The sequence below is a fragment of the Cryptotermes secundus genome, unplaced genomic scaffold, assembly GCF_002891405.2.
Source record: "Cryptotermes secundus unplaced genomic scaffold, Csec_1.0 scaffold620, whole genome shotgun sequence".
Lineage (NCBI taxonomy): Eukaryota > Metazoa > Arthropoda > Insecta > Blattodea > Kalotermitidae > Cryptotermes > Cryptotermes secundus.
Window position 1 is genome coordinate 575,110 of NW_019723312.1, and position 27,040 is coordinate 602,149.

General features: G+C 40.0%; 2 protein-coding genes across 2 annotated transcripts; one reads left to right on the forward strand and one right to left on the reverse strand.

The window, feature by feature from the left end:
• Window positions 1–558: 558 nt before the first annotated feature.
• On the reverse strand, window positions 559–14,522 carry LOC111861815 (diphosphomevalonate decarboxylase). Its single transcript, XM_023846702.2, has 10 exons — window positions 13,967–14,522; window positions 12,935–13,005; window positions 11,670–11,737; window positions 11,290–11,336; window positions 10,207–10,341; window positions 8,510–8,709; window positions 7,728–7,850; window positions 5,780–5,950; window positions 3,602–3,760; window positions 559–1,813 (listed from the first exon to the last, which is right to left on the reverse strand). The coding sequence occupies exons 1-10, from the start codon at window positions 14,016–14,018 to the stop codon at window positions 1,664–1,666; spliced, it is 1,176 nt and encodes a 391-aa protein (XP_023702470.1). The 5' UTR covers window positions 14,019–14,522; the 3' UTR covers window positions 559–1,663.
• A 117-nt stretch (window positions 14,523–14,639) lies between these two features.
• Window positions 14,640–27,022, forward strand: LOC111861819. Its single transcript, XM_023846711.2, has 8 exons — window positions 14,640–15,279; window positions 16,493–17,868; window positions 18,856–19,119; window positions 19,699–19,830; window positions 21,734–21,929; window positions 23,924–24,168; window positions 24,898–25,113; window positions 26,530–27,022. The coding sequence occupies exons 1-8, from the start codon at window positions 15,186–15,188 to the stop codon at window positions 26,854–26,856; spliced, it is 2,850 nt and encodes a 949-aa protein (XP_023702479.1). The 5' UTR covers window positions 14,640–15,185; the 3' UTR covers window positions 26,857–27,022.
• Window positions 27,023–27,040: the final 18 nt, after the last annotated feature.

Sequence of the window (27,040 nt, forward strand, 5' to 3'; positions counted from 1 at the left end):
GATCCATGTTTTCTTGACCTCGGCAGTAGTCAGAGGTGAGTGGTCAGCTTCATGCGCTGACCACTTTACCCCAGAAAGAGGGCTCCTTATCCATTGGATAGGAGGCTAGATGGGCCCAAGAGCTGGTCTGGACTACATAGAGAAGAGAAAATTCTTGATGCTACCAGGAGTCAAACTCTGACCCCTCGACCGTCCAGCCCCTAGCTAGTCGCTATACCGACTGTGCTCTCCTGGCTCCCATTTTACAACTTAGATATAAATAAAATTACCTCATGCCCAGTAATGTTGTACACTTGTATTCAGAAGATGATTGGTTCAGTTCTTGGCTGAGACACTGGCTCTTCTGACTAAAGGGTTTTCATAATTTTCTTAGGTCTCCAGGAAAGTGTTGGGATAGTATCTCAATTAGACCATGACTGTCCCTTTCGAAGTCCTTTCCCATTCATACTCCTGTTATCCTACCGCTCAACACTGCAGAGTGTAGATACAGAGAGCAATATAAAACAACCCGGTTTTTGGTGTAAGGGAAAGAAACGGCAAAATAACTGCTAAACTGCATAAAAATATAGATGTATTTATTGTTTGGAAGAATTCCTTATCAAATTAATACATTAAAATAAATGCAGCACATAAACCCAGCACTTACAAGGTACATAAATATTAATAATATAATTGTATTCAGGGGTGTAGTTTTAAAAATAAAATTGTAGTCTGGCAAAATGGTTCAGGCTTGAAGAAACAGATATGATATACAGCTGTTCTTGTTGGTTGACAATCGCTTCACAGTTTTAAATTCAGAACTGAAGAACAGCTTTGAAATTTTATAACTACCATACATTAATTTGAGGGGTGTACGTTGATTTTTAGAACTAGACAGACCCCCGCAGTTTGCAATTAGGGACGTGTTCCAGATCAGCAAAGAGCCTGGGGGTATGACCAACTCATAGTGAAACGAAATTGTTACAATTTCTCAGTTTTAATATTACATAAAACTATTAATTTTACATTGCAAATAAGCATATTTAGTTGCCCTAGGGATAATTATATCTGTAGATTACTTTGTATGGACTAGTAACTGAGCAAGAGCTAGGGAGAACCAGAAGTAAGTAAGAACTCGGGGAATTGTATAAAATCCCTGATCTGGCAGCAGATAATAACGGGAGGAGGTTGGAGAGGTTGCAAAGGATGAACAAAGGTGAATAAGAAAATTCTTGAAAGTGAGCTAGAAAATGGAAGGAAGGTGAAAAGAACCATACTGACATGGCTGGGAGATGCAGAGAATGATATATGAGAGCTAAAGGTGAAGAGGTGGTAGCAAAAAGCAAATAGTAGAGAAGAAATGGTACTTATTACAAAGGGGGCCATAATGCAAAATATTCAGCATTATATTTTCCATACAGTGAAGCACGGACAGGGCTGTTTCTCAGAAAATCCATCGCAATTTTACCAGTCAGAATAGGTTCGAAGTACTAGCAAACAGAAACGCTGAATACTTCTGTTGATTGGTCAGAATCCTGATTGACGAGAAGAGTACATAGACTCAAATGATGCAGACAAGTTACACTGCTCTAACATGTGATCAGTAATCACAAGACTATAATAGTACCTCTTCCTGAGAACAACACAGATAAATGCATGAGAAATGTATGTAGTTGTGAATTGTTCACACCGACGCTTTTGGGAATCCAGCATCTGTAAGAAGATGATGGCGTGGTTCATTCAACACCTGTGGTCCAACACCTACTTCGGTGTGAATCATATACTTCAAAAGTCCTGGTTCCTGTGGCTGCATACCAATGGCTGCAATGAACTCCTACGGAAAATAAAACATATTAAATGAAACATGAGATCTCAGGCTCTTACAGCAGTAAAAATGGGCATATGTTAAGGAGGTCAAAGTTCTCAGAGGGTCATAGTGCCAAGGAGTAGTTGGGGTACTAGGTTTATAGAAGGTTCCCATTGTTGTAACCATATGCCCCTCACCAAAATTATTTAATTAAGGGCATGATGAATTTATGCATTGTTTCACACCCTGAGAGACGCTCCTCTGGCGAGATACCATCCCGGGACCGTCTAGTTTTAATTCAACTATTGTCCTTAAGCTTAGGGTGTCACTATTGTCCCTAACGTCACCTGTTTGCTCCTAGTGTCATAAACCCATGGGCTGACAGTGTGCAAGATCGGCCAGGAGGGGTCTTGGGTTCCCTGCTTGTGTGCCTTGAAGACCTAAAAAGGTTTATGATGGGCATCTCGAAAAATGCGAATGTAGGACAGATGCTGGGCTCGACCCTTGTCTTTCTCTTGTTATTTTCTGGTTTTGTTTTATGCCCACTGGGGGACTTGTAAAGAGAGGGCAGCTGGTTATAGGGAGTGGAGGACGGTTGTTAAAATGTAGACAGAGAACAGAGAAGTGTTTTATGGTAGGGGTAGCGAGTAGGATGGATGGAGTGGCTAGCTTGGAAGAATAATGTAAAGATTGATCACTGTACGAAATTTTAAATTAAGACTGCAATGCACGGTGTGTTCTGGAGACCCCGTAATTCATGAACCCCAAAGTGTGTTCAACTCCCATATCCGAAGCACCTGTATCCCTGATATAAAGAACTCATCTGGAGCAAGAGTTGTGGCAGCTGTGTGTGGGCGGGCGGCTACATTGTGTAGTATTCCAAACAACACAACTTAGCATTTGAGGTTCTTACAGAACACCTTGTTTTGGGAACTGTGGTGGAGAGGCAACTGTTTGCTTGTAAGAGCCAGTCCCAGTCACAGGTCCAGATGTTAAGAGTATCCCTTCCTATGAAGAAACCCACCTGAGTAGGTTCCTCACCTCCTTTTTCATCACAGTACAGAAACAGCTCAAGTGTCCAATTTGTGATCTTTTTCTTGGGGTTATTTTTGCTGCTGTCTGTATCAAGGGTTTGGAAGGAAATGCTCATGGCCTAACTGAGGTACTATCCTAGAGGAAAACCACAAAAAACCCCATCAGGTAGGTGATGTTTAGCCAAGATTTGAACCAGATCTATAGAGCATAACTGCTAGAGCAGCCTGCTTTGTGTTGTGTTTGGAATACTAGACAGTGGACAGTGTGTAGGAACCCAGAAACTGTAGAGATGAAAGTCAGTTGGAAAAGTGAAGGATGAAATGTTAGAAAATAAAAATGTATGAATAATGTCGTATAGCAGGCACGTCCAACTTCAGACAGGTTGTGATCGACTTTTTAGTGTCAAAACTGCCAGTGATCTACCACCCCTTCCTATCGTACCTCACTGTAAGCAACAATATTGGTAAAAATAACATGACACATGATGTTTGTTGTAAAAGCAACATACATCGAAAGTACAGACTACTTTAATACGTATTTTCCCTTCAAAATCTGAATATAATCATATTATATTACAAGTGAATTTACATGCTTTTCACATATAATTTCCTTATAGGCCTATGAGATCGACCAAAAATCGTCCCGCGATCGACACTTTGATCATGCCTGTTGTATAGGATATGCTATCATGAATATTAATCATAGTCACATAATATAATCACTGAAATTTGATGTGTCTTACACAAACCTACAAGAATTCAAAACATTAATTATGTTAACCTGTGAAACAGCCTGTTTCTCCACAGGAATGCCCTGCAAATATTCCACACTTTCATTCCCTGCTGGAAAGATATGATTAAGAACAGCTAGCAGCTTTGGAACTTCAGATTGCAGGAGATAGAGACAAGCATTTGGGCCGGCATCAAATGTGTATGTGACCTGCAAAGAAAACAGTTATATGAGGTGAAGATCCTACGAACACATTCTGGAGGATAAATGATACAAACTCCGTCCTAAGTGCAAACAATATACATTTATATGTCTTTGATCTTGTTCTTTCTACACTACATGTTTCAGCCTCTATCGGCCATCATCAGGTGTATACTCTTAACGTTGCTGCCACACTGAACCCAGTCTAAAACTTAACATTTAAAAACACAATGTCACGTTCTTCGTATTATCAACATCTACATCGTTGATATGTGTCTGGTATGTAGATTATGTTGCACACGTCAAACCCGATATTCTTGTAGTAGCACTCTAAAAATCTTTAGTTATGATGTTTTTAAAATCTTTTAAAATTTTCTCTAAATTTTAAATTTTAAATTTAAAATTCTTAGGGTTACTCGCCCTATGTCTAAGTGCTGGAGCGGCTAGTTCTTGTTTTCACACTGTACAGGTGTTATTTAATGTAGTCTTCTTGTGTGAATGCCGCTGCTTGTCTGTACTACGTGTGTAATATAATATTGTAAACATTCTGGAGGTCTGAAATCTCTGGTCTCTCATTATATTCAGGAGTTGCAGTCCTAAATATTCATGCATGTATGGAAAGCATGTAAAATTGGAAAGAGTAGGTAATGACATGAGTGAGTTAAAATGGTTAGGTAAGTCAAGGAAACTGCCCACATATCTGGTGGCGTGGCAGCTGCTACTGTGGTCACAGGCATAACACTGATGCCACTCATGATAATTAAATAAAACCACAGGTACGTGAAAGTGCATAACAGTCACAGTTTCCGGACTGTTACTGTTGTCACTGTCTTGGTGAAAGAGGACAAGAGGGGAGGCCCAGGTCACATTTCTGCAAGCTTATTGCATCAGTCTGCCACGTGACACTGCGCTGTGAACATGCATTGTTTTTACATGAGTGCTTTTTTGACTTTGTGTTTAATTTTGTCTGTAATAGATGGCAAAATCAAGGAACGTGTCTGCATCAAGTTTTGCATGAAGCTCGGTAAATCTGCTACCGAAACCCTTGAAATGCTTCATAAGGCTTTTGGAGGACATTCTTTAAGCTGGATAGTGGCTTTTGAATGGCACCCATGTTCCTAGGCTGGTTGAGTGTCAGTTGAAGCTGATGAATGTTAGGGCAACCACCAGCAAAACGATGGAATATGTTGAAAAAATTCGAGAATTCATCCACAAAGACCATCGTCGAACAATCCATGAGTTCGCAAACACCGTTGGGATCAGTTACGGAGTTCACCAGGAGATCTTAACAGAAAATACAAATGTGCCACATTGCAGTCAAGTTTGTTCCCCAACTCTTGACAAATGATCACAGCGGTGCGTAGACATGTGTCTTGAGCTACGAGAGAAAGCTAACAAGGATGCAGCTTTTAAGAGTATCTCTAGGATCATAACAGGTTATGAAAGTTGGATTTATGGTTATGATCCAGAAATAAAGCAACAATTATCATAGTGGAAGAGACTATAATCACCAACAGCAAAGAAGAATGCGTGGCAGTTTCTGGAGTTAACAAAGAGCATGTACATTGGTTTCTTTTTTGGGGAGGACATGAAGGGGAATAGTTCACTGTGAATTTGTTCCTCCTAACACTATGGTCAACTCTGACTTTTACTGTGACCTTTTGATATGCTTGAGAGAGAATATACAAAATTTTGGGTTACCATAGCAACAAATTGTCATGTGTTAATGTCATGCATAAACGTAAGTTAGCACTTGTTTCAGTATATCGTGTCTATTCTGTGAGTACTCATAATATTCTGTTGTGGATATGTGAAGTGTAGTATACTATATAAAGGAGACAGCTCACAATTGACTATTTGGGCATATTATTCATGGGAGATGTCATTAAATGTTGGCCTAAATGCACCATTTGATAACATGTAGGACTGGGAAAAAATATAGGAAAAAATAGGGGAAATTAATGATACCAAATGATAAGGCTTCCAGCTTAATTCTCAATAGGTCTTACGCAGTATTTCCATACTAACCTTATTCTTCTCACTGGCAGTGTTATAGCTGTGGATAAGATTGACAATGGCATGGGATGTATCATTCATGTAAACATTTGGAGGGAAAGTATCCAAACATACAGCATGGAACTGATTGCTGTCTTTCATTGTTATGTCAGCAAAAGTATCGAAATCCTTGTTAATAATTGCCTGGAACAGATAGAATCATAATACATCCATACAATTTCATTTCATATCATGTCACACCCTATATCTGAAGAAGCCTTTGTTACCTTTGTACATTTCTCTCATGAATCAACTAAATGAAGCCATCTCTTAACAACCTTACATTGTTATTATATTTGAGTGTCCTGGTGCATTGATGTATCACTTGTTCATTCGCCTCTGTGTTTAATGCAACTTAAAACTGTCCACAGTCTCTCAGACCTCTCTTCAGGCCTGAATATGGCCAAGTAGGGCTGAAACATGTAGCAACTGATGTTAATGTTAGTTTAAATTAAAGAAAGTTTGTGAACAGTTTTAAGTTACATTAAAGATGGAGGTGAATGGGTGAACCATACATTTTAATTAGCAGATCAGAATAGTGGTAATGCTCTAGATTTGTATTTGGGAGATACTTGGTTCAAGTCTCAGCCAGGACATTGGCTATCCTGACAGGTCCTTGTGTGGTCTTTCTCAAGCAAACCATGATCACTGTCTTCCAAATCCTCTCCATAACATTAAATGATATAAAGTCAAAGATATTGAATGCGTTGCAAAATAAACCACAAAAGTCAATCTCACAGGACAGGAAGAACAGTGACAAATAACATGAGGCAGTGCAATATAATGGAAAGCAATGCAATAACATACAACATCCTGTCTGCATACATCTTTCTCTCACACACAGCAACCTAAGGATGAAAATGTTAAATTTCTAGGGTCTCTGATTACCATATGATCCAGTATTTAAAAAAATTGCAAAATACGGGTTTTAAATTCAATCCTTTTTAAAAATCGTTACTGCACTACACGTTTCGACCTGCTCGGCCATTATCAGGGTGTTGAAGTTCAGGGAGGAACTGCTGTGTCTTCCAGGCTACTGTGATCAGTGTTTTTAAATGAAGTCAATGTAGTTCCTCGCTCTGTGCCACATGCATTGGCTTTTTGGGGTGTGCAGTGTGATTCTAGTAGCGACTGCAAAAGGGTGCTAAGGTACAACATGGGTTTCAAGCGCTTGTAAAGAAGCATTTTCTGTGAATATCCAACTACTGGAACCAGTGCATCCACTGCTCTACCAGACCAAAAAAAAAAAACAAAAACAAAAACAAAAAAAACACCTCCGTGGCCTATAGTCCACTTTTTGAGTATACCGACCGAGCGACAGATTAATTGTTTGTGGGCTGTTTAGTGATGACATCAATATCTAGCATGAAGATGTATTGGAAAGGACCTGTATGTAAGTGATCATGGCCTAATTGAGATAATATCCCGGAATTTGCCTGGAGGGACTGAGGAAACCCACAAAAAACGTCAGCCAGGATACCTTATGTCCTGGCCAAGATTTTTTAATCTCAGCTGGGAAACTGGTTATAGCTTCTATACTTTATTATACACCCCTGAAAATGGCAGCATCCTGTGAAAAACTGTAAGATGAAATGAACATTTCCGTACAAGATTTGAATACACAGTTGTATCAGATGGTTTCATTAAGCTGAGATACTGCGTATCACTGAATTTTTTATGAGCTAAGTTTCCTTTTCAGTTGAACTGCCTTCTTTTATCTGCATGTTTCTATAACAACCAGCAAGTTAGAAACTTGGTAAAGAGCATGAGATAATAGGACAGACATTCATAGCAAATGAGACCAGTCCTGCTACTGAGATATCTCATTTGTAGCATAGGAAATGTTAAGTATCTTTGCACATGGATCATGCAAGTCGCTCAAACAGTTCCTAGTGAAGATCTGCCTGTAAGATGGTCACACCTTTACAATAGCTTCGGTTCGCTGAGGAACGCAGTGAGACACACGATACTTCAGCAGTTCACTTGTGTTCACGCTGTTCTGCATGCCAGCAGAGCTGCTCACTTTCTTGCGCTTATCGCTCACCTGAAAATCAGCGAACCAATTACATAAATTTGCTTGCAGTATTCATAATTCAGGACCACTTCATATGCATCAGGATACTTAATAATATCTGATGAAGAACACAAATTATGAAGCTCATTAAGAATTTTTCTCTATTCTTCTGTTACTTACACCTCCTTACATTGAAATTTGTAAAGATATAATTTAATGTAACTAACTCATGGAGCTGAGTCCCTACTGAGAAGCCAATGGTTACTCACCCGCTCAAGATATTCTTGGCATTTTATGGAAACCAAAAGTTCATTACCATGTTCACAAGAGCCTGCCACTTGGCCCTATCCTGAGCAGGATGAATCCAGCCCACACCCTCCTATACTATTTCTTTAAGGTCCATTTAAATATTATCCAGCCGCACTATGGCCCCTGGGTTGCAACTCATGCTCTAACAGAAATGAGTGCCAGGAATCTTCCGGGGAGGGGGGTAAAGGGCAGCCGGCACGTAAGGCTGTCAACATCACTGCCATCTGTGAGCCGATTGTGTAGAAAAATGTGGGGGGTCCTCGACAGCCTATTACAGGAATAACTTTTCTTTTTCTTTTTTTACGTGTGCAACCTTTGAGCACATTATACTAACAGCATCTGCAAACACACACTGAAGTAAGTAAATACTTATGTTTTACCACTAGAACCAAAATTCTCATTTCAGGCCAGTGAGATTCTGGAGCAACTTGTGTAGCTATGGAATCAGAACCATCCAAGGCAGAACCTTGGTGCCACCGAACAAATCCTCCATACAAACTGCGGCAAGCACTGCCTGACCCTTGTCGAGCAATTCCGGAGATGTCTCCGCTCACGTCGTACAGCTGAGCCAAGGCAAACACTGAAAACACGAATTTTCAGATAAATGTCACTAACTTCATGCAGCAAAGTCGTGTTTGTGAAGGTAATAGCCAGTCACCTAGCCAGAAACTTTCCTACCCTTCATGAACCCATAGGTTCATTGAGCCTGCAACTGGTCTCCATCCTGAGCCAAATAAATCCACTCCACATGCTCAAACACTAAGATCCATTTAAGTATTCAGATCAAAATGTTGTACACATTTCCGATCTTTTTAATGCCCCACCCATCAAATCTTCTTGACTTACCACTCTAATAATATGTGGTGAAGAGTACAAATTATGAAGCCCCTCATTATGAATTTTTCTCCATATTCCTGTCACGTTTCTTTCATGGGTCAAAATATTCTCCTAACCCCCCTGTCCTCAGACACTGGCAATCTCTATTACTCCTTTAATGTGAGAGACCTCATATCCATTCAAACCAGCAGTTCAAATTAGGATCATCGCATAAATAATCATATGATATAAATAAATATCTGCACTTTACATGTTTTGAAGCATGAATGGGACTGAACTTTAAGATCAACAAGGCAGTGAATAACCGTGAAGAAATAATTTGACAAAGTTCTCCCTGTAAACAAAGTGACACAAGACACAGTTCTGAAGTATAGAAATTGTACATAATTTTCCATTAGTGATGACTCTGATCATGCTGAAATTTGTCAGCTGTACTGCCAAAGTTTTGTAGTATTGCCATTTTTATAACTGTTCACATATATAAGGATTTCACACAGAATTTACAGGTAATGATGTAACCTTATACCAAATTCCACACGTCCAGCTCAGAATGATTCATCAGTAGTAGTTAAAGAAATCTTCCTGACCCTGTGACCAGCCAAGTGCTGGGTTAGAGATAAAGCCCCAAACTTAAACACCGAGGTCGTGATAATGTGCTCTATGGTCACAACTACTGCACACCTCAAGGGGTAATTGTGGATTAACATGGAGCAATGGTGAAACAATTACTGAAGGTAAAACTGACGAAACAGTGGAAACCCTGCTTCAGTGTCACTTAGTCCACCAAAATAACATCATCCAGATCTGAACCTGATGCTTTGCAGTCAGGAGCAAAAATCTACCTGCAAAAAATTCTAAATATATAGGGGGGCCAAAAAAATGTATACACACCTTAATAGAGATTGTCTATGGACATTTTCAAAGTTGGACTGAAATATAATGTATGCTGTGTAGTGATATTTTCTCGAAAGATGGTGCTAGTCACATTAGTGCCAGAGCCACCTTATCAGATGGCAGGACAGTCAAAGAAAATGGTGGTAGAACGGTGTGTATATATTTTTTGGCCCCCTCTGCATATTTCATGCAGTGGCCATGTTGTACTTAAGCACTATGCCATGAAGTTGTATAAAAGGTATACAGGCAATTTTACATATCATTAGAGAGACACAAGATATCAGCATCATGAATATACATCTTTATGTCATAAATGAGAATAACATTATGCTCTAATTCAACATACCAAGACAAGCATAGCCAGCAGCAGAAGAGGCAAGTCCAGCTGCTGTTGGAAAATTATTTTCAGAGCATACATGGATGCTCCAGTTACTGATGCTATCGCCTTTGTTATCTGCCTTCTGCTTGGCTCTTCTTCGAACTGCAACATTTCATTATATAATGATGCACTTAACATTAGCAATACTTCATTATGAAAGCCAGAATTCATGAATTCATGAAAGTCGTGATGCAAGAGCGTGTAAAATGAGAAGTGGCTCTGACCGCTTACTGAGTATGTAAAAGAGGGAGTGGAAAACTATATGACAGTCAAAATGGCTGGACGAGTCAGGGAGACTGACTCACAGCTCACTGGGCATTCATGATTGCGTCTACCGTGGCTGTGGATAGGTCATTCATTAAGGGATCTCATTACGCTGAAATGAAACTGCGGGTATGCAAAAACGCAGGTATCAAAGCCATGCCATAAGAAGAATCACCTGTACTACTGAAATGTTTGTTGCAAATCTTGACAATTCCTCTTTCATAGTTATAGTCAAAGCCAAAGCCAAAGTTACATTAGGATTGATGGTCAATCAGTCAGTAAGTTTTGATGTAGAGCCCCATCTGAGGCTCATGACCAGATATTTCTTACTGTTTCACAGTTACGGTCTTGTTTTTGTGGGGCACCTTCTCTGACGGGAGGACGAGTCTGTCTTTTGTATATTCTGCTGGCCCTTGCTAGCGTAATCTTTCTTGGATACAAGTCCATTGGGACTCGTGACCTTATTTTACTGTCTCAGATTTGAGACTTCCCTTTTTGTCGCCTCCTACAACTTGCAGGGTCACGGTGGAGGTATTCGACCCCTCCTCCACATGGGTATCGTAGCTATAGCCTCACTTACAGATTATATATAGCCTGTGAAGGACACTTTGAAATCACAGACTAAATATACAGATTATGTAACTTTTTCAGCAAAGACTGAGACTGCTGTACCAATTGAAGGATAGGTATGACTCATTGTCATTTATTGCTATCATCTTCTGATACTGTTCTCAACCACTACCAACAATCCATATTCATGCATATATCATATTTATGTATACTCACTCTCTTGTAAACAGCTCTGCAGCCTTTGATTCTGAAATGTTTCTTCTCTGAAATAAATGACTTAATTAATCACTCATTAATAATACTGCATGCAATAAAATAATACATAGCTGCAGCACTGACAGGGAAGACAGAACACAGCTGGGTACGGGCTTTTGGTTTCAGAATAAGAAGTATATTCCTACAACACAAAGTGGCTTGCATATGTTTCATCAAAGGTTTTCCAGGGACCAAGCAATTCAGACTTCTTATGCATGAAAATTCCCAGTTTCTTTCATTAAATACACATATGTACATCTGCAAATACAGTAACACCCAAAAAAGTTAGTAGACACTATCCTGAGATACAACTGAAAACAGCTGATGCTGCAAAGACTTACTTTCCATTCAACCATATTTTGTCTTCTTTAAAATTTGGACTGGCCATCACGGTTGTCTTGGCATGCATCTGTAAAATTAACAACTTTTGTGTAATCACAAAAATAAAGTTTCTAATTTGGGTAATGACAGCTCTTACAGTTTTTCTGCCCTAGATTCTGATGTTACTGCCATCATCCAAACAAAAGCTAAGAATGCTCTCAAACCAGTGGACAGAAATTCTTACCAATTTAAAGATGTGCATGATGAACCCTAATCAACTGTTCACTGTTGAGGATTCAACAAATGCAACAAAAGATGCTGAATGCACTTCTCTTTTGACTTTTTGTGTGTGAAGAGCCACATGAACTGTGGGCATAGCAGATGACTACCTCGTAAATATGCCTTATTTATTACATCAGTAGGTCTTGCTCCTTTCGATATTTATGTGAGGTTCCAAAGCCTTCCATTCCAGTTCAAGAAAGGAGCATGGTACATAAAAATTGAATCAGCCAGTTCTTTTTTTAAATTATTTTTGCAACAAATTTCTGGCTGTATAACCTGTGATCGTATTGACACAAAAATGAAGTGAGATGACACATTGGAATTTTAAGCCTAAAAATATTGAATAGGTTGTGAAATTTTTTAGGTTTAAAATTTTCAAGAAACAAGATCATAATTGCATTATGTATTCTTTTAGATTTGGCCAGTGTAAATTATTCTGACATAGCTATTGCATTGTTGTTCAAGGTACCTCCTTACTGCTATGGTTATAGAGCTCAGAGTTTATTGAAAGTGAGGGTGAGAAAATGACCACCTCTGTGGTCTAGTGGTCAGAGTTCCTGGCTACAGATCCAGAGGTCCCGGGTTCAATTCCCGGCCCTTCTAGATTTTCTGAGAAGTAGTGAGTCTGGAACGGGGTTCACTCAGTCTCGTGAGGATAACTGAATAGGTAGTTCAAGGAAATAGCGGCTCCGGTCTAGAAAACCGAGATTAATGGCCATGGAGATTCATTGCGCTGACCATGTGGCACCTCTATCTGCGAAAGTTGGGTTGACTTCGCTGACAAGCGGCAGTCGCTTGGTTGGTATAGTTTGCTTGCGGACTACAGGCCATGGAGGGTGAGAAAACTTTCGAGCCAATCACCTCGCCTTCACTTTATGTTACAGTAGAAAAAATAGGGTATGATTTTGGCACTGCTTTGGTTTCTGAACTACTGTTATGGCTAATGTAATACAGTGGTAGATAGGAAATGGGAACTACTGGCTCATGGCATGAGGGAACTTACTTCTTTGATGCTCAGTGTAGCGCTGACAGAATCATTTAAAGGTAGTATCAACTTCTCATCCCGTTTTCCCCCTGCAAAATCAGTAGATATCTTGTAATATTTGTAAGGATGAGTGTACTATTTCATAAACTGGGGCATCTGTGTTGGCTACAGTGTTCTCTCTTAATTCACCACTGTGACTGTACAAAAGAGCTAAAGAATGAATAAAGATACAGAATAAATTAACTAAAACATTTTGTATGGTACTGAATATTATAGCTGCACAAATCGGCTCTGTGATTTCTGCAAACAATGGTCTTGAAGCTTTCAATTTTCAACTTTATTTTCGTCCACAACTGGAGTGAATACAATGGGACATGTCAAGAAATAACAGCGAATACATCACATAAAAATAACACAATTAAATTAAACATTATTGCATTATATATATATTATTATTAAACCTAACCAAGAAATCTGACGGTGCTCAACCTTCATTCAACGTGTCCTGTCTCTTCTAGACACAGGAAGAAGAGTTCACCTATTCTGGGGAGAGGCTTAGCATCAAAGAGCTTGCTGCACAGTACTCACCTTCAAGGTGACACTGCCTTGTATATACTATGCTATGTGTAATATACTTATGAGACTCAAGTAATAATTTCATGTTAATCAGGAAACCCAGTCTTTCCATGACCTCCATTTCTGAATGACAGCCTACATTTGGCAGCTGTTGTCAAAGTTAAGGAGCCTCTCTTTAAGTTAGGTTAGACTTTGGTTAAGTTTAGCAAATAAAGCTCAAGAAATCTGTATTTTTAAGGGGGTTAACTAAAGTAAATCATAGTTGTTAGGTCTGGTAAATTTCTGCCTTCGGTTTGGTGTTGACAAGGCAAACACATGTCCATCATCAATACAAGCACCTTTTTATGGTTCAGTTCCAAAGATTGCTGACAAATATGCTGCCTAGTCACACTTGTCTATCAAAGTTAATAATTCCACCGATTCAGCTTTAAATTGCTGTTAAGAAATTTGGAATTAAGAATGAAATTTACTTACAGTACTTGATTACCGCAATATTGACAGGAGCAATGCATGTTATTATATTCATTGTTATAGGTAACTAAATTACTGTATATTCACAGTGCAAGCACGACTGTAATGCTTCAAAGCAGGTAGCACAAAGAAAATTGTGAAACCTCGCAATGTAATCGGAGTGCATATCTGTGTTACTGGCCACTTTATGCAAATTAATTCTTATCTTAACAAACACTTTGAAGTAATTTAAAAGGAATATACATTATAATTCAGTTTTATTTTCGTACACACGATCCGTGTAATTTGTATTAAAATTAACTCGTATATTAATTTTAACTACGTGGCTATACAGAAATTTTTAGAATGGCAGCGCGCATTGGCGTGTGTGCTAAATTCATGCGTGGAAGTGTATATATCGGTTCTCGAACATTCTTTTTATTTGAATAGGTAAACTGTAACATGAAACTTAAATGTCATTAACAAATTGATTTAAAATTTTTTACTATTTTAATTCCGTAGTCAACATAACCCTACAATTCTTTCATCGACAAAGGCCATCTTACACAAGGAGACATGTTCCTGCCTGATGACGTAATTCAGTCTAATATTGTATATGGGGGAGTATGTTGCCACGGTTTACTATGACTATGACCACTATGACGATCCGTGACTACATAGAAAACCGTACTGAATACAGTGCCTGATGATAATTTTGCCAACTTGTCTAATTCAATCCAGTTTAAAGAGTCGTTTATTCTTATCAGATGTTTATTATTAGAACATTATGATTCAACATCGTTCGCCACAGGATTCAGCTAGGAACACGTTTTAATTGAGTCTATAACAGCAGCTATTTGTATAAATAAATTTTGTTTTATGTTGCATTCAATCATTTTGATGGTGATATTATTTGTAACCACGGATGGCAAACATAGATTGTAATTTCAGCTCTGTGTAATGTAATGTATTCCTTTGCACCTCGAGCACGTGATAAATAGGGAAATTCAACTTTGAAAAATTACACGTGTTGTTATTGGGATGGTGGTTTAACGTAGTCTGAAGTGGCGGAAGGTGTGAAGGGTCTGAAGCCTGGAAAGAGTCGGAAGGACTCGTTTGGAGATAACATCCGTAAATAACCTTGTAGATTGGTGGTATGACCGGGTATGACAGCGTCAGTGTTTGGGATGAATGCTATGAGGAATGAAAAAGAACGTGAATTGAATACATCTGTATAGGAAGTATGGAATTCAGTGAAGAATTTGCTGTAGTTCAAGGTTCTCTTATTAGTGTACAAAAGACAGTAGGAGACCTCCGGTTCTTGTCATCAAAAAATGGTAAATAATCCATGAATTAATTTGTATTTGTATAGTAGACGCATGTATATGAAATAATACATAATGGTCACAGCTCAGATCAGTCACATTCAACTCTCAACTTCTCAAGGACTGCTACAAGGAGTTGGATCTCAAATACAGAAAATAATTTGTTTTTGTAAACTGTTTTTTTTCTTATTTATATACAGTCTTCTGCTTTTCATCATCGTTCCTTGTTCATAATATCTTTATGTCATAATACCCAAACAATGTGAAAGTACTACAGTACACTGTGGTGGAAGATTTAAATGATGGTACCAAAGCTTTCTATAGTTATGATTAAAAAACGATATTTAAAAAGGTAACAGATTCCATGCAGACTTTTTTGAGAAGTTAATAGTGTCCAAGGGCTGCACCATCAGTTAGTCACTGGCTTCCCACTGCGGCGGCCAGGGTTCGATCCCGGCTCTGGTCAAGTGGGATTTGTGGTGGACAAAGTGGCGCTGGGGCAGGTTTTCTCTGAGTACTTCGGTCTCCCCTGCCAATCTTCATTGCACCAATTGCTCCACAATCACCCTCACCTGTCATCTGCGGCTGGTACAATAGGCCAGAAGTGGCCACAATACAAGGGACTTGAATGAATATGTAAGGGGTGGGCCATCTTGACCCTTGCACTGCAACCACAGTGATCTATTGTGTCTTACAAGGGTTTTACTCCCACGCCACTAGCATAACAAAAATTAATAGTGTCCAAACTGGTCAAGAAATTCCTCCCCTTGTATGGGATGTGAATGCTCATTACCATTGAGTTCAAGGTTCTCACATCGTTAACTGTGATGAGTGATTTCTACTGTACTACACAGCATCCCATTCCGCAAGATACTACTGCTCATTAACCATGTTTGTGAGAGCCTTCCACCATATGCTTTGCTGAGCTGGGTGAATCCAATCCATATCCTTTTTTTCCTCTTTCTTAAGATTAATTCTGTGCTCATACATACATCGAGGCCTCCCAAGTGGTCTCCAGTCTTCAGATTTTCTGACTGAAATTTTCAATCCTTTTTTCTTTTCTCTCATGCATGCTGCATGCAGTGCCTGCATGATTCCCCTTGAAATGGTCCTCCTGATAATATTTGGTGGAGAATACAAGTCATGAAGCTCCTCATTATTTATTTCTTATCAGTGTCCTGGGTGGTTAAAATAGTTGATAATATACTGATGATCTGTTTTATAGGTGATGACTCCAGAATCAACGCTGTTGTTGATGCGCTTCGCAAGATTATCGCTGGCAAGGGGATAGAGGCTGGAACAAAGTTGGATGCCAAGCAGGATCAGAGTTTAAGGCGGATTCATATGTTCCTTGTGCTGAACACTGATCTCAGTGTTCAGGAAAAACTGATTGATGATACAAACTGTGGCCATATCGTCAGTTGTGCTCCCAGCTTAAGCAAAGACTTAATGGTTGAATTGATATGGCATTTATCATTGCATAAATATACATATGAAAGCATTATTTATTGTCCCCTGGCACTCGGTGCAGAGTTGCTTGATATGATTCTGGACAAAATAGGTTCTGTGGGCCCTTTGCGTGCTCTGCCGATTGTTGAAGATCTTTCTAAAGCAGTTTACTGTAAATATATAAGACTTGAACGCTTTCACCGTACAGATATGAACGGTACAAAGTTGAATTTATATGGCTATTTGAAAAGTTTACTGCAGTATTTTGTAAATCCTAATTTAAAGGAGGTGGGTAATGTTAGTCCCCAGGAACTGTATCGCCTAGCCGGTTTTGCAATGAGGTGCATCTTATCATTGATGTTAAGCTGCTTGAAACTGTATTTGAATCCACTAGACCAAGAGTTGGATGTAGCAGGAGTTTATGATATGTCTCTGCCAGAATTTTGTGATGCAGTTGAAAATAAGGAAGTAACTTCAAAAAATTATATTGATGAACTTATGTCAGCCTGCAAAAATAATTTTTGTGCAATTACAGTAGATATATGGTTATTTTGGGCAGAATGTGATGCTGATGATGCAAACAATGATCGAACTTTACAAAATGAAATAAGTGAAGCCATGTATTTGTGTTCTGAAGCACTGAAGGAAGTCCGGAATGGTGACGCTGAATTCCCATTATCAGGTGAACTGATCGCCATGCTGTCAACCATGGCGGTGAAACCCAGAGATGAAGTTGATGAGATAAGAGAAGCAGACTTAGAATTGATTATCAAGAATATTTCGGACACCTCAAAATCCCAGAGGAAATGGTTTAAAGCTTTGCTTGGATTGAATGAGTTTATTGTGTCTGACGAGAGGTGTATGGAGTGTCTTAAAAATAATTTGCACTTAGCAGAATGTGAAGATGTGAAAGTGATTCTTGAAAAGATTGTTGCCACGCTTGGCTCAATACCTGCCGATCAACAGTGCAGTAAAATAAAGCATGTCGGATTGGACTGCTTGAAGCATTTATCTCTGGAACAGCAGGTTGATACTGTCCAGTGGTTTTTTGTGACATTTGGCAATGGTGTGAGCTTCTTGATGGATGATTTCCATCTAGTGGCTACGGAGGCCTTCAATAAAGCTGTGACAATGACAGGGAAGAAGGAGAAGGTGAATCAAACATTTGATATAAATACTTTCCCATACAATTTCTGGTGAAACCCCCATTTAAGGTATCTTTTTGGTATCAGTGTATTCGAGAGGTCGCTGGTTCAAGTCCCGATGAGGTCATTGAATTTTTTTTAATTGACCTAATCCTTCCAGCTGCACTATCCCTGGGGTCAACTCAGCCTCTAACAGAAATGAGTACCAGGAATTAATTAAATCACTTTCCTGGAGAGTGAAGCGTGGCTGGTGCGTAAGGCTGACAACCTTACCGCCATCTTTGAGCCGATTGTCTAGATAATGTGAGACCCTCAACGTCTCACAACTCTATGGGCCTTCATGGCCTGTTACAGGGGTAGCTTTACTTGTTTTATTTTATCGGTGTATTTGAACACTATTCACATAGTGGGGGGTGGAGTCCAACTGGGTCCACTTGGTACAGCGGCCACTCATTGGCCTATTGTACCTGCCCCGGGTGATTATGATGATGGAGAATTTGGTGGAATGAAGATTGGCAGGGGAAACTGAAGTACTAGGAGAAAACCTGCCCCAGCGCCACTTTGTCCACCACATATCCCACTTGACCAGACCTAGGTTTGAACTTGGGCTGCCGCAGTGGGAAGCCAGCAACTAACGGCTTGAGCTATGGCGTGGCCTATTCAAACACTAAATATGAGTAATTCAACAGTGAGATTGTTGACTTGGGATCTTCAAAATTGAACATTGAATGAGGGGAAATCTGAAATCAAGGGACATTAAAAGGAGGTTCCGCTGTATTCAGTTCTTCATATTGGCACTTGTAGGTCGGTACATGTGACAAGAATGACTGGTACTAGTTCGGATGATTAGATTTATTACCACTGTGGTTACAATCCATCTTAATCACATTTAATACAGGGCTATCGCTGTTTCCAAACTTTATAATTCACTGTTGCGCACACACAGACTAGTCCTTTCCCGGCAATGCAATTAATGTTATTGTTTGTATTTCAGTTCTTTTCAGAGTTTCTGTTGCTCTGTATGCAGAGTCCAGCTGGAGTGGTCATGAAGATATTGCATGAAGGACTGACAAACTCTAAGCAGGTTCCACTGATGGTTGAAGTTCTGGAATGCTTGAATCCAGTGCTGAGTGTCTGTGAACTAGACGAGATGTCTGTGGCATCCGGAAATGAGAAGATGTCTCTTCTGATGTCTCTGCTAAGTAGCGTTATGAAGAATGATTTGAGTGATCTGGAGAAATCAAATTTCGTAAACCTTGTAGGTGTCATATGTTTTTAGTGCTGACACTCTCACTATCATCTGGCATGTGACATATAATTAGAGTAGAAAAGTACTTACTGTTTTAAAATAACTAGCTGCTCGCATGTTCAGGGCAGAGGAGTATGCCATGCAGGAAGGTGGGTGTGTGGATATAGCGCAACGAGGAAGGGACAAGGTCAGCCTGATTCCTGGGTTTCCCACACCGTTTGCTCTTCTCTTCCTGAAAATTGAGGCAGCAGGTGTTTGTTCAGATTGTGGTCCTTTGGGCTGTGACATTATAGTCCTGTATATTGATGTCTTTATCGTCAGGGTTCAAGTGAGTGGAGTGAGATTGTGGTCAGGTTGCAAGGAAAGTCTTGAGTAGAGCTGTTTTCCTGACAGTTGGCTGCCACTGGCCTTCATGTCCTCGGCTCTAAGCAATCACCTTGGTTCCAGCTTGCATGTCGCTTTTACCCTGAGAAAGGAGACACCATGTCACTCTGAAACATCAGTAGCCACCAAAATATTTCAATATCACAAGCCCAGTGACTACAGCCCGAACAGTTTTCTAATGTTTGTTGTGTTCAATTGTTTCAGGCTGTCACTCTCATAAACCATGATATTGTTGACGGTTCAGTGTTTCTTAGGAGATGTTTGTTGCCTGCATTACATGAGAGTCTCAGTGTAAGGAACTGGTCACAGCTGTTGCTATGGCTGGAAACATTACATGTGAGTAAACATGGCACAGGCTAATTTTCTGAGCAGTTTTATGTATGTATGAAATGATTTCAAATCTGTATGCTTAAGGACAGTAGACAGAACAAGGATAGGGAGACGTCAAGAAGGAATGAGAAGAATGAACAAAATGTGGGTATTGAGAAAGGAACTCAGCTACAAATAAGAAACATATACAGGGTGTCCAGATGAAAGGTATTCAAAATAAAATAATTATATCTCAGAAAGCATTTATTATACACATTTATGGGTTACATCATTAGAAAGGAAAACTATCAAAGTTATTTTTCCGAGTATATAACTTTCTCCCTTGATGGCACAACAAATATCCATGCTTGAAGCATGTTTGGTGTTACCATAACCATGGCGTCCCTTATGTGGGCTTTCAGGTATTAAAGGTTGTTGATCTTAACCCATAAGACAGTGTTCTTCACATAACCCCACAAGAAAAGTCTGGTGACCTAGGAGGCCTAGTGATTGGTCCATCTCTGCCAATCCATCTCCCAGCGGTCTCTCTGTCCAGGTGAGCCTAACATGGTGACAGAAATGTGGTGGCGCCCCATCTTGTTTGAGGATAGTTTGAGGTTGTAACTGGGGCAGTGCATACAGCTCCAGCATGTCCAAACGTCCAGTCACAGTCTTTTTTCCAAAAAGAAAATGGGTCCAGTCAACTTATCATGCATTAAGCAGACCCACACATTCACTTTGGGGCTGCCTCACTCCAACTCACATGTGACATGTGGATTTTGACTGCCCCAAACCTGCAGTTGTACCTGTTGACAGTTCCATTGACATGGAAAGTCACCTTGTCCGAGAAGCATGCTTGGTGTAGGAAATCAATTCTTCCTAACATGTCTGCAGCAAACTTTGTGCGTGCTACTTGGTCACTTGGTTTCAGTGCATGAATCATTTGAATCTTGTATGCTCTTGTTGTTGTTGTTGTTGTTGTTATTGGAGAGGGTGGGTTTCCCCATGCACTTAGACCAAATATTGGTCCATTGTGTGTCCCCTGTGATATTCTACCGGTCTCTTTACCCTACCGGTACTGGTGCGTGCCATCAGTCCCAACTCAGCCAGCGAATTCGGCCTCTACTGGCTCAGCAGTATCTCGATGCTTCCCCGATTTACCTGAGGCGTTAGAGACTACTGTTGGGTGGGAAATGTCCTGAATTTGGCTCAGAGGTCCCCTTGAGACATGAGGTTCTTTTACATGCCGTAAAGCCACGACACGGGACCCACGGCTTAAAGTCCCTCCCAGAGGACTTGTTCCCTGAATTTTTCCGCCCTTAAAAATTCCATGACCTCCGCCAGGTTTGAACCCGTGCACCTTGAGTCACGAGGTGGGATTGTATGCTCTTAGGTGGAGCCTGTTGTGTAGCACACCGTGCACTGTTGAATGTGGAATTTGTACATAACTGCAAGCTAGCAGCACAAATTGATATGCGCGGACTTTGCTGGAATGGCTCTCTAATGCGATTGATATTTTCTTCAGAGGTCTATGCCTTTCCAGAAGATTTTACATGCAACAGACTACCTGTAGTCCTCAGTCCATATTGCCGTCTAGATTGATGCTGGACAGCTGTAAGACATTGCAACTCTGCTAACCATAACATGCATTGAACCTATTCTTATGGTATCAACATCTTTACTGAGGCTGCCGAAGGTCTCCAGCTGGTGCACACGCATAAGCCAGGCATGACAAAAAATTTCAGGGTTTTCCTTTGTGATGACATGAATGGGATACATGTATGACATTAAGTTTTCTAGATATACAATTTTATTTTGAATACCCTTCATCAGGACACTCTGTATATATTGACAGATGGCTGTGTATTCCAAAGAGCAATGCATCTTCTGACAAATACAGACAAATTAAATGGTCATTGGTATCTTGTAGTCATTCACAGACGGGACAGTAACAAGCTGCAGTGGGGTAGCAGAGTGTCCTCTGCTGGTTGTCTTGGCCCAAGTTCTTGAAGTCAGCAGGTGGAACATACTGACATTCTCAGGCGGAGCTGTGTCGGTGTGTGAGGAAGTGTGCGCCATTGTCAGGAATGTAATGAAGACCTTCCTGGGTACAAAAGCCACTGAAGGTACATCATCATGTAACTGTGTACAGCAAAATTATGATTTCATATACTGCATTTAGTGAAATTCCTTATGCGGTGAATACTTTGTCTGGTCCCAGCTGAATCCCATTATGAACAAGTATTATTTTCATGTTTGGTAAATTTTTAATTAGTAAATAACCCCCATTTTGTGTAAGACAGTTTTGTTCTTCCACAAATTATACGTCGATATAATGTTACTGTGATCGAAACAAGAATTTATATTCATGTTTTCCCACTGTCAGAAATTGTTACAGCACAATTGTAATCTTTGGCAAGTGACATCACGTATTGAACGCATGCCAAAACCATGGCACTTGTGTCATCATAGTGGCTTTGATTTTTTATTTTGATCTTGCAGTGTTTATTTCCTGTTATTAATTATTTTTTAAATTAATTTAATATTGTTGATTATCCACTTGTATTTATTTGTGTAGAAACAGTAAATCATTTAAGAAGATGAATACGTTCTCAGTGTATCTCTGCATGACCCACATTTATTGTACTCCTCCATTTAGTATAAGAAAAGCCATTCCCTCTCACACGGGTTCAATAAATAGGAATTTCAGTGTACCTGCATAGTTTGTATGAAATTATATTTAGAGCTTAATAATTTGTTGTGGCATCAAAACTATGGGTGTGCTCATTTTGGAGAGCACTGTGACACCTTGTAGTCTAGTAGAAGTTCACTGATATTTTGGAGTAACTTGATGACTCCATTAACAGGACTGCAAAGTAAACCAGGCAAATACCTGGCGAGGAAGGTGAGCTGTGTAGAAAACCTGGTGCAGCTGTAGACCTGTAAAGGAGCTCAGAGTTACCCATTAGGATCAAAGGGGAGAGTAACTAAAGCTGGCCCAAAACTCACTCACTCATGGAACTGAGCCCTTCTTGCGAAGCCGCCAGTGGTGCAGTTACTCAAGAACTGGCATGAAGAGGGTCAGTAGTTGCGAAGTATGGAGGTGGGAGAAGGTAGGAGGGAAGTGTCATGAGTGGGCTGTAAGAAAGCAGAGGGGAATAAAGGGAGGAAGTGGCAGCAGAAGGAGAGCTGGTGGAAGGAAGAATGATGAAGATGGTGTGGTGACAGCATGAAGGCTCTGAACTCCTTCACCCAGTTGATGGCTTGCTTCTGTTTTATCTAAAGTTAGTTATTAAATGACACTGTCAATATTGAGACTATATCTGTCCATGGGTCTACAGCCCTTGTGGTCCTTGGCCTCTTTTTCAGTTTCTTAATCTATACACACTTGGTAAGACTCCTTGGAAAGAGGGGGGTTCAGTGCATTGCAAGGCTGCTACATATACAGAACAAATGCACACAGACGTCCTTGCCTCAAGTGGGATTTGAACCCATGATCCAAGTGTTCTAGCGGGGGAAGACAGTTCGTGCCTTAGACTGCAGGGCCGCTGTGATCGGCATTGATGAAGTGATGATTAATGAATGGGGAACAATTGGTGGAATGGGAATTGGCAAGGGAGATTAAAGTACCCAGGGGAAATCTGCCCCAGTGCCGCTTTGTCCACCACCAATCACATGTGCCCAGACGTGGGACTGAACCCGGGTTACCATGGTGGGATGCCATCAACTAAGTCCCTGAGCTATGACATGTCCTCACCACCTGCTTCTTGCTGGTTACTTGCTTGGTTTACTCTTTGCCTGGAGATGGAGACAGCATGTTCCGCTGATTGTGTACTGGGTTACACATCGTTTCATGTGTGAAGTAGTAGTAGCCCTCATGGTCACTGCAGTGGGAGCCTCAGTGCATTGCTGTTCCTTTGTTTTTGTTTTCATTCTGTTGACATAAGTAGTCATGGCATGAAAATGAATTAAAGCTTTGAGAGACTAGGAGCTCCTTGTATATTGAACTGGTTTCTGTCATTCGGGATGCGATGGCATTGAACCTTGTAGGTGGGTGTAGTGTTTTCCAGGAACCTGCCTCCCACATCTTCAGGGTAGAAGAACACTTTGTTTGTTACAGATAGGGAGGTGAGATGGCTTCAGACTAAGCTTGATAAATTTGTGTCTCCGCTTAACAAACGTTACTTCAGCAAGCTGTGGACTAAATTTGGAAGAGAATGGGCATCATCACCATGTAATTTGATCATCTTCCCTCTTGAGGTGATGCAGAATGATGACTTCAGTGATGACAGTAACAGAAAGGCACTGGAGTTATTTGAGGCTGTGGAAAATAAAGAACACTGTATTCTCTTTCCATTTTCAAAGGTGTGTGCAGTTTTTAAAGATGTTTTCTCTTATCTGTATATAAAGTTTACTCCCAAAGGATCAGTCTAAGATTCAGATGTATTTACATGTGTTGAGCCCTTCTGAATATGAAAAGTAGCTTTTGGTGTGTGTCTCTGGGGATGTACTATCACTAGTACCTGACTGTTTGAATGTATTTTATTTGCTTTTAATATTTAAAAGTTTTTCCATCATAGGTCAGTTCCCATCAAATGTGAACATTCCTCCTCTAGAAATAGAGGCCATTCAGATGGGCATCAAAATACAAAGTGGCGATTTTCACAAGAGCGGCCATAATGATTATGACTAAATTTTGGTAGTGTATGGAGACGCCGTCCCTAAATAAAACTACGTACGTAGTAGTATCTTCAGAAAAGTAGCAGTATGCATGCTGGAGAACCAAATACGAAATAATAGATTCTGTTGGAACTTGATGCAGTTATCAGATGGATTTCGCTGTTGTTTGGTCTTCAGCACCCAACTCTCGTATCCTGAGCAGCTGTATATTTTTTGTTTAATTAAGCAGATGGACAGCTTTACCTTTTTATACTGTATATTGCAAGCCAGAGGAATAGGGAGACTGAGAAAGACCATGGGTATGTGGAGTGGGATCAGCCATGAAGTGAAGGAAGAGGAGGGAGAAGAATAATAATAAGAACAATGTCCTTATAGACTGTATTTTGTTAATTGATCTTTAATATTTGTTTCCAGCTGTTGCCATTATGTACTGCCATGGAATGGAAAATGTTGGCCAAGGGGATGCAAAAGATGTGCATGGGCACGGAGGACAGTGCTCCACAGATCCATATATTTGCTGATTCAGTTTTATTGCTCCTCAGTCTTATTAAAAGGAAAGGTATCCAAGAAAATGAGTGTGTCCTCTCTTGTCTGGATTACTGTATCAGGAACTTAGGATTGATTTTGAAGGTTTGTACCAATTAATATGGAAGGGGGTTACCCTTGCCTTAGTAACTTCTGAAAGAAGTAAGAAGCCAGATTTACTAACACACCTATTGACCTAATCCTTCCAGCCACAGAATGGCTGTGGGGTCAACTCAGCCTCTAACAGAAATGAGTACTGGGAACCTTCCTGGGGCTAAAGGCTGGCCAGCTGGCATGTAAGGTTGACAACCTCACCACCATCTGTGAGCCAGTTGTCTAGAAGGTATGGCAGCCTCGATGTCTCACAACCCTATGGGCCTCTACAGCTCATTACAGGGATAGCTTTACTTTTTTCTTAATTTTCTTAATTTATTTCATAAAATATTCTCTGATTAAATGCTCCATCTTTGTTTACTTTGAAGTTCCTATGGTTGTTACTATGAAGATATCTGTGATATGATGCCATGTAGTCTGGTAGACTGTTACCAACATCTTCTACCCTGAAGCTGGACATGTCAGGTTCCTCAGAAACATTGGTAACACTTTACCAGACTACAAGGAGTCATATGACAGAGGGCAGTAATGTTCCTTCCATCATTATGTATAAATTACTTAGAAGTGATAAAATGGATGTTGACATGATTTGCAAGATGTGAGGTTCTCATGGGAAAGAATATGAAGATTACAGTGTGAGGATGTGATGCCATGCAGTTTGGTAGAAAGGTACCAGTACTTCAGAAGAGTGTGCTGCTTCCATCTTCATGACTTTAGTTTGGAAGGATCATCACATACCAAAAGACCGTAACTTTCACAGTTGGTGTGGGTTTATCCCTTCCTTTTTATTTAGAAGCTCATTTTTACCATCTGTTAAATTTGTTTTGTGTGTGTGTGTGTGTGTGTGGGGGGGGGATGCTTTGGTATAGATAGATACAAGGGTCCTGACATCTCTCTCTGCCATATATAAACTACATGAAGTTATATCAAAGAATATAATGAACAAAGATGTAACATTCCACATGTGCTAACAATGTGGCACTAAAATCATGAAGTTGGCAGTGGACGGTTTCTGACAGTGGATAAAAAGTTTTTTTTTTTTTAATTCGCTTAGTGGGGGGTGGATTCCAACTTGGTCCACTTGGCACGGTGGCCATTGATTGGCCTATTGTAGCCTGCCCCGGGTGAGTATGATGATGGTAAATTTGGTGGAATGAAGATTGGCAGGGGAAACTGAAGTACTCGGAGGAAACCCGCCCCAGCGCAACTTTGTCCACCACAAATCTCACTTTACCAGCCGCGGGTTGCCACAGTGGGAAGCCAGCGACTAACCGCTTGAGCTATAGCGCGGCCCATAAGAAAGGGTTAATAATATCTTTCTGTTATGGAATTGATCTGAGAAGTTGTCTTATATGAAGTTGCCCATCAAATTCCCGTATCATTATGTATTTACATTTTATTTTGCAGGATGAAGAAATTTCACACTTGAAGAGCTTGCCAACAGGAGACCAAGTGAAGATATTTATTAAGATATTGCATGTTCTGGGGCAACTTCCTCCCCGTATAAAAGATTCATGTTCAATTGTTATGTTCAATATTCTAATAGAATTTTTACTGGAGGTTATGAACAGATCTGTACTAGAAAAGAAATGTATGAATGGCGTTGATGAAATATCTTTATACTCGTATATAAGAGACATTACTGCCTCTATTGGAGTTCTTGGCAATGGAGAGCCACTGCAAGTTTTCTCTAGGAAGTTGCTGGAATGTATGGAGCTTAATGATGCTCACTGAAGCACAGAATAGAAACATTTGAGGCTCTTATTGTGAAACAGAAATATTAACATGAAATGTTTACTGTTCTAATTTTTTTTATGAATTTTTCTTGATTTACAAACTGAAGAATGTATCAGTTGGACCAAAACTTGAAGTAAAATACTGGCCTTTAGGTTATATCCTATTTCTGCGTTAACTTGTA

What these genes read in the sequence shown, in the direction of transcription:
- LOC111861815 (XM_023846702.2), bottom strand. Translation starts at nt 14,018, where the DNA reads ATGAATATAATAACATGCATTGCTCCTGTCAATATTGCGGTAATCAAG. An exon ending in GAACCGAAGCTATTGTAAAG is followed by an intron (nt 5,951 to 7,727) that starts GTGTGACCATCT and finishes TATCTGTTCCAG; the next exon opens with GCAATTATTAACAAGGATTT. An exon ending in CTGCCAGTGAGAAGAATAAG is followed by an intron (nt 3,761 to 5,779) that starts GTTAGTATGGAA and finishes TTTTCTTTGCAG; the next exon opens with GTCACATACACATTTGATGC.
- LOC111861819 (XM_023846711.2), top strand. Translation starts at nt 15,186, where the DNA reads ATGGAATTCAGTGAAGAATTTGCTGTAGTTCAAGGTTCTCTTATTAGT. An exon ending in TTCTCTTTCCATTTTCAAAG is followed by an intron (nt 24,169 to 24,897) that starts GTGTGTGCAGTT and finishes ATTTGTTTCCAG; the next exon opens with CTGTTGCCATTATGTACTGC. An exon ending in ACTTAGGATTGATTTTGAAG is followed by an intron (nt 25,114 to 26,529) that starts GTTTGTACCAAT and finishes TTTATTTTGCAG; the next exon opens with GATGAAGAAATTTCACACTT.